Source organism: Gavialis gangeticus, unplaced genomic scaffold (assembly GCF_001723915.1).
Source record: "Gavialis gangeticus isolate Ggan-Ray unplaced genomic scaffold, GavGan_comp1, whole genome shotgun sequence".
In the NCBI taxonomy this organism is placed as follows: domain Eukaryota; kingdom Metazoa; phylum Chordata; order Crocodylia; family Gavialidae; genus Gavialis; species Gavialis gangeticus.
In genome coordinates, this window is record NW_017728993.1 from 59,190,297 (window position 1) to 59,204,214 (window position 13,918).

Consider the following 13,918-nt stretch of genomic DNA (forward strand, 5'->3'; position numbering starts at 1 on the left):
CCCCCTCCCCTCCCCTCCCCTCCCCTCCCCCATCATGCTTGACAGGCAATTTGCTAGTAGTATATATAAATAGAGCAGAGGGCATGCAATGCCTCTTAATTCATGCATAATAAGCCAAAGTTTTTAAGAGGGAATAGGTTCAGTGGTATAAGGTGGCCAATATCTACCTTCCACTGAGAGCAGCTGGGGACCAGTCCTCTTTGAAAAGTAGATGGTTGTAGCTGGCAAGTCCAAGTGTTGCATTAGAAGAGCAATTGGTGATTATGCTAATTTAGTAGAACCTCACTGCTCCTGGGGTAGGGGCAGACAAATAAAGGAACCTGATAGGACAGTGGCAATGAAAAGAAGCATCCTTCCCTCCTTTGAGAATTGGTTCCCTCCTGCAGTACAGAGAGCTGGAGTGATGCAGGGGTGCAAACTGCAGAGTGGTTCCAGTGCGAGTTGTCTGTTGGCTTCCAAAGGTATAAGAGCAGAAATGATCAAAGCCTGGAAATTCAAAATTGAGGCTGATGCTTGTAAGTCATGACTGTTCACCAGGCAGCCTGCACCTCACATCCCAGTTCTAAGGGGTTAACCCCCGGCTCCTGGTTTGGGTCCTGCTCTCCTTATTACTCTCTTCTGCTGCTGGGGTCTCCAGGCTCCCCCTCCCTCCTCTGACCTCCTCTTTGTCCCTGCCCCTGGGGGTGGGGTGGGGTGGGGCAGCCTGGCCCACAGGGCTGAGTGCAGCCCTTGGGCTCCGATGAACCTGGAGACCCTGTGCAGCGAAGAGGTTTTGGTGCAGTGAAGTGCAGTGCAGTGAGCACCTTCCATATGGTGGAGAGGGTGCGTGTCACGTGGGGCTGGTGTCCCATGGCTCAGGGTCGCCTGCATGGTAGGGAAGTAAATATCATTAAAAAAATTATCTGCCTAACCTCCATTAATTAAATTGGTTAATTGGTTAACCGATAGCTAGCCACCTAGTTTTAGTGACCTGCAACAGAAAATGGCCTCAGCCCCTTAAGCTTTTACTGGGTGTCCAGCGCTGTGTGGGCACCAGGCCCCTGGCAGGGGGTGGAGGGCGCAGCTGAGCCAATAGAGAGCACAGCTCAGCTGTGGAGCCACTGCTTCCCCTCACCTCTGCAGGCCGGGCCTGGGGCTGTGCATGGGGCGAAGGCTGTGGACCTCTCCTGTGCCCAGATCCTGCCATCACAGGGAGGGAGGGAGGTGCCGGCCCCCCCACAAGAGTCAGTTGGGGCTTTCCTGCCACAGCAGCAAGACTTCTAGCCCCACAACGGGCCTGCCTGGCACCTCTGCAGTGGCAGGGCCTAGGCAGAAAAACAGGCAACAGGCTCCCTGCACTGGCCACTGCACTTGTGCCATCATGGCCTAGACCTAGAAGTCTTCTCCACACTGCTGGGCTGGGCCCTCCCCTGCTTGCCTCAGGGGGAGCAGGGGCCAGTCCCTACAGGGTGGCCTTTGCCCAGTATGCTGTGCCCTTTCCCCTCCTGCCTGTGGTGTTGGGGCCATGCAGGCCCTGGCCCAGCCCTGAGATGGGAGTGAGCCTGCACCTGGCTCAGCCTGAGGAGGCATCATGGCAGCTGGAGCAGGTGGTGCTGGGTTTGATAGGTCACCGCTGGCCCCTCGCATGGTGAGCGTGGCTCCAGGGTGTTTTTGAGGGGTGGCAGTGCAGCAGGGATCCCAGGAGGAGCGTTAGGGCTGCAGTAGTGGCCTCCCAGGCTGGAGGGATTCCCCTGGGATCCCTGCTATACTGCTGCCCTTTGGGAATGCCCTGGAGCTGTGCTCACTGTTGGAGGGGCCAGTGGCATCCACTCAGTCCCAGCGCCACCTGCTCCAACTGCCGTGGCCTCCCCTTGGTCTGAGCCAGCTTCTCACTCAGCATTGCCTCAGGCCTGGGCCAGGCCCTGCATGGCCTTAGCACCATGGGTAGGATGGGGAAGGATGCAGCATGTCTGGCTGAGGCAGCCCTGCTGGAACCAGATCAGACGCCTCCTTCCGCCAGGGTGAGCTGGGGAGGGCCTGGCCCAGCAGGACGACAGACCTTTCCAGGTCCAGGCCATGGCAGCATTAGTGTGGCAGGAGGCACAGGCAGCCCATTACCATGTCCAGGCCCTTCTACTGTGGCCCAGAACCTCCCCCCCTCCCTATGGCAGTGGGATCTGGGCACAGAAGAAGTCTGCTGCACCCCTGGCTCCCTCCATAGCCTTAGCCCCAGCCCCTGCCCATTGAGGTGAAGGGAAGCCACATCTGGGCAGTGCCCCCTAGCAGCTTGGCCACAACTGCTGCTCTCCGTCCACAGCTCCTTGTCAGTGGCCTGGGGCCCATGCAGCACTGGGCACACAGTGAAGGTGTAAGGGGCTGAAGCCAGGGCCATTCCCGCTGGAGGTCACTAAACAGTAGAAGGTAAGTGGCAAACAGTATAAATGTAATTGTCGTTTAACTTGCATGGTGCAGCAGGGGGCTGGAAGGGTATGCATCCCACAAAGCATGTGGCTGGAGGGGCCTGTGGCTCTTGGTAACTCAGGGGTTAGATGGTTTTGCTTATAAGTAAAATTAAAAGTAAACACAAGCTGCAATTGGGTGAGACTGGAAGGAGATATAATATCTGCTCTTGTTGGAAGAATAAAGTAATAATTATAAGGTGACATCACTCATATATGGAACCTTAAGAATTATATTCTAAAACTTGTATACATCTATGTGAAGACTAGGGATAAGAAATGCATATTTTGAAAAGGAATATACCAAAGATTTGGGTATCAAAACAGTCTGTGTCAGGATAGCCACCCTCTCTTGACATGAAATAAAGAATAATAATATTAATGAACAGCTTTGTCATAGGATTTGAATTGTTTTTTAGAGGACTGAGTGTTTGCCTGTGTGAAACCTATTCAGGGAAGATATCAGAACTCCCAACTTCCACATTGCCATTATAATAATACCTTTGTTTGTCAAAAGACTCAACAAGTATGTATATAAGCTTAAGTCAGACTTTCAACTTCTGGGCATTGGGGGGCAGTAAGGGGGAGGGGGGTTGCAGACCCCTAGGCCACATATTGCATGGACTGTACACTACAGGGGACGCCCTTCTGGGTCTTTCATCTTCTCTTCTCCTCCCTCCCCTCCCTCACCGTGCAAGCAGCCTTCTCCCCTTCCCTCCCCTTGGGCAACTTAGCCTGACTCCTCTTCCCTCAGCTGTGTGCAGAACTTAGGCAATACAGACTTCTCTCTGGTCCTGTTCCCCGTGCAGGATCAGGGGCAGGGGCAGAAACCAGGAGAGAGGGGGAACCCAGTGTCTCCAACCACCATAGCAGCAGGGACAGTGGGAAAAGTGGTGGGTGGACAGGAGCCTGCAGGCTGCATGTTAACCTCTTACAGGCCTCCAGTTGTACAACTGTGGCTTAAGTGTAGGTGTTCCCATTGAAAGAAATGGGACTACCCATATGCTTTATAGTTAAGCACATGCTTAAGTACTTTCTTAAACTAGGATCATATAAAAGTAGGGAAGATGCCTGTAGATGATCTGCAGTCTTTATGGTAACTTTTATATGCATTGTTCTCTTAGTTGAATTTCTTCATGTTTAACAAGTAAAGACTGCAAGGGCTAGCTGCTTATAACTTTCAAGCTGTTTTCTGGAAGTCATGTTAATCCTGGGAGAGTGTTGTCTTCAGTGTTTCATCATTTAATTTGTGTGTGAGAAATGTTAAAGATCTTCATAAATGTGACATTCTTTTCCTTTTAAAAGTAATTGCTAGTAAATGTCATGCACGTAGGTACATCTAGTTAGCAAAATTCTTGTATCTGGGGTAGAAGTCCTTTTGATCTTCTCTCATGTCCGGACTCAGGTACTAGGCGATGATCTCTGAGGTATGCAGTCATGGTGCACCTGAAATTAGATCATAATGATGAGAAGAAACTTAGGAGAAAATGTTTTTCATGAGACTTGATTTATTTATAATGGAAATTCAAAGATACTTCTGTCTGTGAGTTGTATGCAATCATTCTTCAATGTTTCTCCATATCAGAAATGAAAGTAATAGTGGGGCAGTTCCTTTTGCCATTAATTTTAACACGACTATTTTTGAGAATAGAAGAGAAAGCACTTGGCTCATTGTTGGATGAAATTTGACAAAAATTTAAGTTTTGGGGCAGGTTTTTACAAACCCTAAAGCCAATTAAAATGTTTACTTACCATTTAATTCTTTGAACAAGCATGCCTGTAACATTTAGGAAAGGGTTTTTGTAGGTGATATCTTTTGGTTAGGCAAACTGTATAGGTGAGAGGAATATAGACTAACTTCTGGGTGCCAAGTACCCTTCTTCAAATCTCAGTTCAAATATTACAGTATTGTCATAGTATAGGAAAGTTTGAAAATAGAATGTATTAATCTTATTTATTTCTATTTATTAATAGATAGAAAAAGTAAACATGCTGAAATGTATTTTTTTGTTTACTTTGAATAATCTAAGCTGCTGGTAGCAATAGAGGGAAAGGCCTTTGCTTTTTCAAATGCATTTGAACGCAACAGTATCCCTTCACTGTAGCTTCTCCAGTACAACAATGTACTTTGGATCTTATCAATGGTAAATTACGTCTGTTACTTATAACTTGTATAGTGGATATGACCTTCCCTGTATTGTTGTTGTTTTAGGAGATTATGTAGTTCCCAGAATGATTGTAAGTTAATCATTACTGGTAATTGGTTTTGGAGTGAGATGAATCTTTCCCCTTTTTGATTGAAGCAGGGTGGCTGGGAAACATGGCATTTGCCTAATACAGCAGCGGCCAACTGTTTTTGGCAGGCCTCCCCCAAATTAAGCACTACACCTTCCCCAAGTACTACTCCAGTCCCCTTCCCCTGCCAGTTCTGCTGCTTTGCTTTCTCCCTGATCTATCTGCAGTTGTGTTCCTTGCTCCCTCCTTGATCTGCAACATACCACGCAGAGGCTACCTATGCCACTTGTGGCACACATGCCACAGGTTGGCCACCCTTGGTCTAGTAGTAATAATTCACATTTTCAGTTGATAATATTTGCAAAATGTTACCACTGTAAATTGAGAATTGTTTTAACTGGTAATACAAATTTTGGCTTCATATTTTTAAAAATAAATATAGCTTTTGATGCACCAGTTGACACTTTTGAAGGGGTCTGATTTTCAGGGAGTAAATGCTTAGTACTTTTTGATAATTAAGCCACTTTTTATGGCATGTTAAATTGAGCACCCAAAATTGCTAGTAATTTTTTTTTTAAATCTAGGCCTTGGGCTATATATTGATCAATTGGTATTCTAATTCTTCTTTTCTATTCTGGTAGAAATAATTAAGATTCCTAGAGTTCCTTGGAGTAAATCATTTGGAAAGGCTGCTCATGATAGAATTTAATTTAAATCTATATTAAATAGATTTATAAAGGCGAGCTTTGCAGTCTAGTAATATAATGTTATGCTGTCTCACAAAGCATCAGCATTTGGGTCCTAAGTAGCCAAAGCTGCTGGGAAGGCGGTACACTCAAAAGAATGAGTGGAGGAGTTGAAAGAAGAGGTACATTGTGTACCTCTCAAGCAACTCCCAGCTGTAGCTTGCTCAGAAGAGCATTGATTTGGGTTTTTTTGGAGAGAGGCCTCCACCTTTTGTGTAGAATGAGGGGCGCAGAGACATAAAGTGTTGGAGCAAGTTGGTAGGAAATAAGGAGAAGGATCCCACAGCAGCATTTTCATCCAGCCCCACCTCCTCATTTTTCCCCCCCTCCCCAATCTCCCTTGCCCCCAAGGGAAGTTACAGTATAAAGCAGTCCACCCTACCAATTTTTTCTTTCAGACCACAGAGAAGAAAGGAAAAGGAGGAAAAACCACATTTGGAGGCCCAGTTGTCAGCTCACTGTATCAAGAAGAAACCATCAGGTGACTACCTCCTCTGGTCTTTAGTTACCAACAATATTTTTAAGTTTAATTTTGCTAAGCATCTTTTTTACATTGTACAAGTGCAGTGGCAACTATAACAGGATAATAAATGACAGGAAAGAACTTTTTGGGTCCATAATCATTTAAATCAATAACTGTCTGTATAGCTGCCAGGTACTAATCTTTCTTTCATGGGAGATGTCGGGGGAAGGGCAGGGTTTTCTCTCTTGTACTTACACAACTCAAGGATTTTCTTCTTTTATCAATGCCCCTTCAGAAGTAGCTCTTTCAAATACAGTTATTTAGTTGAAAAATACAGAATTTGTGTATTGGAATAAAGGCTTTACAATTATATGTTTGTCTTAATATAGAATCTGTGCCTTGTGTTGCATAAAATTTCTTCCCTCTACAGCTTCCATAGTAAAAATGCCTTTACTAAACAAGAATGACTGGTGTTTGAAATCTGTGATAAAGGGACAGCTTTTAAACTAGGTTAGTTACTAAATGAGGACAGTTTATTTTAAGATTGCACAATAAAGGTGAGATTACTGATGGGCATGTAGTGTATGAATGAAGATAGAAAAGAAGTAACTGGGAAATCAGCAAGAATGCAACATTACATTTCTAGTTAGAAAGAAAGAAGGAAATGTGAAATGAAAGTTTCCTTCAGTAGTATGTGGTCTCATTTTGTAGAAACAGTTGCACATTTTCCTTGTCATGTTTATATATCTTGCATCATTTTGATCAAGAAATCACAATGCTAATAATGTTTTATTGATCTTTGTATACACATATGCACATGGACACGCACACATACATGCAGTTGTAAAGCAGAAGTTCAGAGATTTTTTTTTTTATTTTTATGGTCACATACCACCCCCCGTCTTAAATACAGGAAACCGTCACTATTTGCAGGTTCAGCATTCACGGTTTCAAATATTCACAAATGCCAAACCCGCATCTTAGTATCATAGTGCTTAGGGTTGGAAGGGGACCTAAACAGATCATTAGGTCTGACCCCCAGCCCCAGGCAGGAACGGGTACAGGGGTTATATCAGCCTAGCCAAATATCTGTCCATCCTCTTCTTGAAAACCCCCAAGGTAGGAGAGAGAGCTCCACCTCACTTGGGAGCCCATTCCAGAGCCTGGCAGCCCTAACGGTAAAGTAATGTCTCCTGATGTCCAGCCTGAACCTTCTCTCTAACAATTTGTGGCCATTATACCTAGTAGCCCCGGATGGTGGCCAGGGGAACAGAACTTCCCCCAACTTCCCGCTGGTCCCCCTGTTGGTGAGTTGGTAAACAGCCACCAGATCCCCTCTCAGCCTTCTCTTGTGGAGGCTGAATAGGTTCAGGCCCTTTAGCCTCTCTTTGTAGGGCCTGCCCTGCTGCTCCTTGACCATGCGGGTGGCCCTGCTCTGGACCTTCTCAATGCTAGCCACATCCCTTTTGAAGTGTGGCACCCAGAACTGGACTCAGTACTCCAACTGTGGCCTGACCAATGCTGCATAGAGGGGAAGGATCACCTCCCTGGACCTGCTTGTGATGCATCTGTAGATGCACAACAAGGTGCGGTTAGCCTTACTGACAGCTTCCTCACATTGGTGGCTCATGTTCATCCTGGAGTGAACAATGACTCCAAGATCCCTTTCTGCCACCATGTTGATAAGAAGGGTGTTCCCCAGCCTATAGGTGTGTTACTGGTTCCTGCTCCCTAGATGCAGCATTCTGTCCCTCCCCTTCAGCGTGCCCACCTCGCCCCACAACATAGTGTCATCAGCGAATCTGGATAGTATGCATTCCACACCCACATCCAGATCTCTGGTAAAGATGTTGAACAGTACAGGCCCAAGGACTGAGCCCTGGGGGACTTCACTGCCCACATCCCTCCAGGTCAAAAATGACCCATCCACCACCACTCTCTGGGTGCGACCATCTAGCCAATCTGACTGTTTAGGCATCAATACCGCAGCCACCTAGTTTTTTTAAGAGAATGTGGTGGGAAACCATGCCAAAGGCCTTCTCTAAGTCCAGGAAGATGACATCCACCCCGACACCCTCATCCAGGGACTTGTGACCTGATCATAAAAAGAAACCAGTTTAGTCAGGCAGAACCTGCCCCCATTGAGCCCATGTTGGTTGCCCCTGAGCATTACCTCCCCTGCTGGGCTCGTGCAGATGTGCTCCTTGATAATTTTTTCAAAGGTCTTCTTAAGGACCCGAGGTAAGACTGACTGGCCTATAATTGCCAGGGTCCTCCTTTCTCTCCTTGTAAATGGGGACCACGCTGGACCTCTTCCAATCCTCTGGTACCTGGCCAGTGCCCCATGAGTGCTCATAGAGCTGTGCTGGGGCCCCGTTATGACCCCCACCAATTCCCTTAGCACCCTCAGGTGAAGAGCATCTGGACCTACTGATTTAAACACATCCAGCCCCTCCAAAAGTTCCCTAACTAGGTCACCCCTGACCCTAGGCATGGTGGTGCCTCCTCTGGGTCCATCCGCAGTTCTAGTGGGGGAGATGTCCTGTTCCCTGTTCAGGAATATGGAAGTAAAGAATTTGTTAGAGGTCAGCTTTTTCATTTTCCACAATCACTAGACTGCCAGCCTATCCTGTAGGGGCCCCATGTTACCTGGTGCCTTCTTATTTCCTATGTATTTGAAAAAGGACTTCTTACTATCCTTAATGCTGGTCAATAGCCCTAGCTCCATCTCTGCCTTGGCCTTCCTAACATCCTCCCTGCAATCCCGAGCAATGGAGGTGTAATCCTCCTTGGTGACAGCCCCTTGCTTCCACTGTTTGTATGCCTTCCTTTTTGCCCTCAAGCATCCCTGGATGCCTTTGCCAAGCCATGGGGGCTTCTTAACACTCTTGCCCCCCTTGGTGCGCATTGGGACTGACTCACTTTGAGCTTGGAGGATCATCTCCTTTAGGAACAACCACCCCTCTTGGACTCCCATCTCATTGATGCTCCAAGACCCCAATGCCTCTCCTACTAACCTTCTTAGTTTACAGAAGTTGACCCTCCTGTAGTTGAGGACCTCTGCCTTGCTGCTTGCTTTTACCACCCTGCGCTGGATAGTAAATTCCAGCAGGCAATGATCATTGTCGCCTAGGTGGTTGAGTACCCGCAGACCCTCTCACCAGGTCATCGCCTGTGGCAAGCACCAAGTCCAGCAAGGCATTTCACCTGGTGGGACTATGCACCTCCTAGGTTAGGTGGAGGTCCTGTATCCCAGCTAGGAACCTACGTGAGCAGTCAGACCTGGCTGACTGCTCCTCCCAGCAGATGTCTGGGTAGTTTAGGTCACCCATGATGACCATGTCCCTTGACTTTTTACTGCCTCCGTGAGCTTACCTGAGAGTTCCAGGTCCAGCTCGTCCCCCTAGTGAGGTGGTCTGTAGTAGACGCCCACTATCAAGTCCCTTTCCCCATGCCCTACTTGCATTCTTACCCAGAGCACTTCATTTTGCCCCTCCTCTGACCCCATCCTGATCAATGAGGATGTATATTGCTCTTTGACATATTGCGCTACATCCCCCCTCCCTCCGCCCCCCCTTTCCTTGCTCTGTCTCACCTGTACAGCCTATGTCCCTTGATGTCCATTGCTCAGTCATGGGTAGAATCCCACCAGGTTTCCATAAGCCCCACTGGGTCTGAGTTTTTCCTAGCTAGCAGCCGGGCAAGTTCCTCCTGCTTTTTCCCCATGTTTAAATACGCTCAAAGGAGCTCCTCAGGAGCTCTGCACTTGCCACTGCCATGCTCCTGGCCCCATGCTCCTGCTGCCTCCAGCACAGCCATGCCCTGCCCCCAGCTGCCAGGGGTACTGCATTCATGAATGCAGACATGAACTATTCCACACATTAAGGTAGGGTGATTGAATAAGAAATGCTGCAACAGTTTCTCCCTCACCTGTAGTTCAAACTTTTCCACTGAACGTTGCAACCTATTTAACTGAGCTGGAAAGATTGGCCAGGAATCTGGGGCTACCCCCCTCTTCTTTTTGAAAAGTGCAACAAATCTATAGCTTCCACTTAAACATTCAACAAATGTGGGTAGGGGCAATTTTGGTTTAGCATGTGATCTAAGAAATAGCACTTCCAGAAGCCAGCAATGCCACACCATTGGCATTAGGTTTGAACTCAAGTCGTTGAATTCACTACCTTTTAACCTAGGAGTGAAAATACTGCTAACTGAGCCATATCAGCACAGTAGTTTCTTAAACCAACTAGGTAGTGCTGAGTAGTGAATTTCATAAAGGTTGATCTCCATAGTCTTGTTACCATAATAGAAGGCTAAATGGATTAGTACATCTATTCCCATTTTAGGCCTGTTCTTTGCTCAGTGCAGCAGAATATCATTGAAAATTTCTTCTTATTTAATTATTCTAAATTTCTTCTTGCTACTTGTGAAGCAAGTTTTGTTTATTTCCAAGAATACCTTATTTGAATAGAATTTACAAGAACATTTTGCATAGAACATTTAAATATTTTCAAAGTTACCTGGAGAAATGTTTTCTGAGGTACATATAATAAGCAGCAAGCTGATAGTTGTGCTTCTAGAAGGCTTTGCCAGATCTTATATAGCAAGTCTTTAATTCTCACCAATTTAAACGCTTATGTGTGAATACAATGTTGCATCATTTTAGCCATGCCGCTATAGTTAAACAATATAGTCACCTAGTTTGGATGAGGTTACACTCAAATAAATGTGATTACTCCTGTATTCCTCTTCCCGTATAAGAATAAGCTTTGTGAGTAAAATCATATGCATACCAGTATAACAGCATCCATGTTAAAGATTATACTAGTATAATTATATTAATAGAAAAAAGTACCATACTTTTATGTCATGATTGTATTGCTGTAAAAAGTGTTGTTAGACTAGCCCCAATACAGGTGACACTGGTGAGATCTTGACCACTGAATTTATCAAGATGATGTGGTAGAGCAGGGGTTCACAAACTGGTATGCTTACCCCTGGGGGTACACAAGACATCTCTGGGGGGTACATGGGAGAAATTGTGTAATGATGATTTAATTTTAATTATAGTAATTGGCATTTCAGGGGTTAAAATATAAAACATGCTGGTAGGGGTATGTGAGCAGCTGGTGAATCTGAAAGTGAGTACACAATAAGAACATGGACACACAACAATTGAACTGTTCCAAAATGTCATTAATTGGGATCTAGTTCACAGTTGTCATGGGTCAGAGGGATCCATGTGTACAGTGCAATCCAAGTAGAATGGTCATTTTTTGGACATTTGAAGTGTGTGGCTCTGACACCATGGGATGGGCGGGGGGGAGAGAAGACAGCCTAATATGCCTTGCGCTAGGTGGGTGGGGGAGAGTGCTTGCACCCAAGCTTTGCCAAGGTGTCAGGGGATAGATGACCTGTGCCTTCTCCCTTAAACATGAGTTCAGTGAAGTTCAGTAGCCTGCACTTGACTATATTTTGCAGTATGCTTGCCTGTCTCTGGGTGCCTGGAATGGGGGTCATATTGAACCCACACTTTGGGATCCTAAGAGGCTAGGGTAGGGGCATGACAAGGGCCCATGATTGAGTATGAAGTGAAGGCACCACCAGTTGTTAGAAAGATAGCCCTTGCTGAACAAGTAGGACAAAGGAGCTTACTGATTTAGAAAATGTCAACAAAAGTTGGAAGAAGAAAAGGGGGCAGCAGATTTCTGGTCATATACCAGTGGCCAGTTACAACAGTTAGCAGGGGGAATGGAAGCAGTCAGTGTTGTATTGTGTTGGATGCCTGGAAGACTGACTAGACCTGTATCTTGGAATGCTTGCTGTATACATATAACACTGACCTGGTTCAAAAGAGTACTTCATTTTCTAGGTGCACTTTTGAACCTCTCCAGGCAGTTTTAAACTAGTTTAACAGGCTTGTATATGAATATTGTTATACCACTTTACCTAAGAATTGGGTTTGCTGGCTTTCAAGCTGAAGCCAGTGTATCTAAACTAAGAGCACCGGATTGTTCCCTAGACTAGGGCCATCCAACTGCTCAGATCCCGGGGGCTGCATGTTATACTAAATACCAGCCCCTGCCTCCCCTACCCCACTCAGGGCAATTTGCTACACACTATAGTACACCTGCAGGGGCATGCCCAGGGACAGGTAGCAGCGGCACAAATATGTGCTGCTGCTATTTGTCCCTGGGGAAATGCACATTCCTGCTCATGTGCACATGGCCATGGACTTTGGGGATACTGGGGCTCCTCACATACTCAGTGCTTAGCACATTAAAAAAAATCTGCAAGCCCAGAGCCCTAGATGTAGAGAAAAATGATATTCTTTTGTGTGGTCATGTTTTTTGAAATTATAATCATAGTCATTTTTGGGATGAATCCAGACAGTAAAATGAAGTTGTCAACATTTGGCACAAATAATCAAGCCCATTTTAGCCTCTATCTCCTTTGGCAATTGATGGGCTAGATGCTTTCTAGCTCTGAAACCAATTGAAGAAGCTCAAGTGCACAAATATGTCCTGCTCCATGGTCAAAAAAGACCTCAGCACACCTGGGCTGTGGCAGAGTGCTGGAAGCAATGAATTTTAGAATAGAGAGAACTCTGCCAAATTATGTCTCATTGTGTGCCCTCCTAAGGTAATTCAGCTGGTATGGGACACAGGATAAAGGCAATCGCAGCCAGACTTTCAGCACCTCATACATAATAAACACTCTGAGTTGCACCCAAAAAACTGGGTGCTGCTAGCATAGAACTTAGTGCTCAGTTAGGAGGCAGGTGGTTGCATTCTGCCCTTTCAGAAGCTTAGGAATGGTCTTCAAAGGAAGTCCCATTAGAATACACTGTGATAGTCCAGCCTGAGGATAACAGCATGTAGTCAAGAACACATCACACTTGGAAGTTTACAATCTACAGGTCTATGAAGGTTGGCAAAAAGTACTTCAGGTTACTGATGCTGCTTGGCAATCCGGGAACAGTGATTACAACTTCTGCATGCCATTGAGACTGAATTCAGTCATAAATTCTGTGGACAAAGCAGTTCAGACTACTTCCATGTTACTCAGGTTGCATTAGTCCATATATTGATATCACTAGCTTAGGATCAATTCATACAAGCTATTTTAGCCTTTACAGCACTCTATCCTGGCCATGGTGCTTGGAAAATCAGGAATAGGAAGTTGAGGAGGAAACAGGGAGCTGACTATTGTGAGCAAGCCAATGACTCTGAAGCCCAAAATCTCGCAATCTCTTTAAGAAATATCCACGGCAAGATGGAGCCTTTTGGAAGCCTACTTATAAGAGCCCTGAGGAAGAATGAACCGTCTGTTACAATTTTCTGCGAAGGAATGAATGGGAATAGTAATAAGTCCATCTGATCTGCAGCTAATAGGAACTACTGGCAAATCAACAGCATTTTGTGGTCTGCTATATATGAAGCTGTTGAAAGAGCTAACAAAATCATCTGCTGTACATCAACAAGTGATCAACATTCAAGGAGCCAGTATCAGTGTTTTCAAACCTGTGTGTTTAGAATTGTGCGTTAAAATACATGTTTGTTCCTAATCCAGAACATAACGTATGTACTTGAATATAAGATGAGATTTTCCCCCCTGTTCTTATGTTCCCAGACAAGGAAACTTAGTTAAATAAATTGTTTATCATTTAGCTGCTGCTAAAAACATCATGTGCTCAGTAATGGAAACCAACTATGGAGCTGATTAAATGCAGTTAGTACTGAGTATGACTGTAAAACACATGGCCCATATTGGGCAGATATACTGATGGGCACTTTTTGTCTGGCCCTTAAAGAAATGAGTTGGTGTTCCCCTCATGGGGAGCTGGCACTAGGCTTACAGGTACTGCAGTACCAGGCTTGACACCAGGAAGGCCAGAGCCAGCCCTGGTACCCTCCCCTTGGTGCCAGAAATGCTGTTTGATCTTAACCAAAAAGGCCAAGATGTTGGTGGGAACCTTTTTTTTCCTTTTTTTTGGGGGGGGGGGGGGGGGCTTTAAAAAAAAAAAAAAAAAGGGG

At 45.7% G+C, this 13,918-nt stretch overlaps 1 protein-coding gene across 1 annotated transcript in view; it reads left to right on the forward strand.

Moving 5' to 3' along the window:
* Positions 1-13,918, forward strand: part of ACBD6 (acyl-CoA binding domain containing 6) — a 160,984-nt gene that overhangs the window by 46,049 nt on the left and 101,017 nt on the right. Inside the window, exon 4 of the mRNA XM_019501781.1 lies at positions 5,818-5,900. Within this exon, the coding sequence (XP_019357326.1) occupies positions 5,818-5,900 (83 nt within the window). The remainder of the gene's footprint in view (positions 1-5,817; positions 5,901-13,918) is intronic.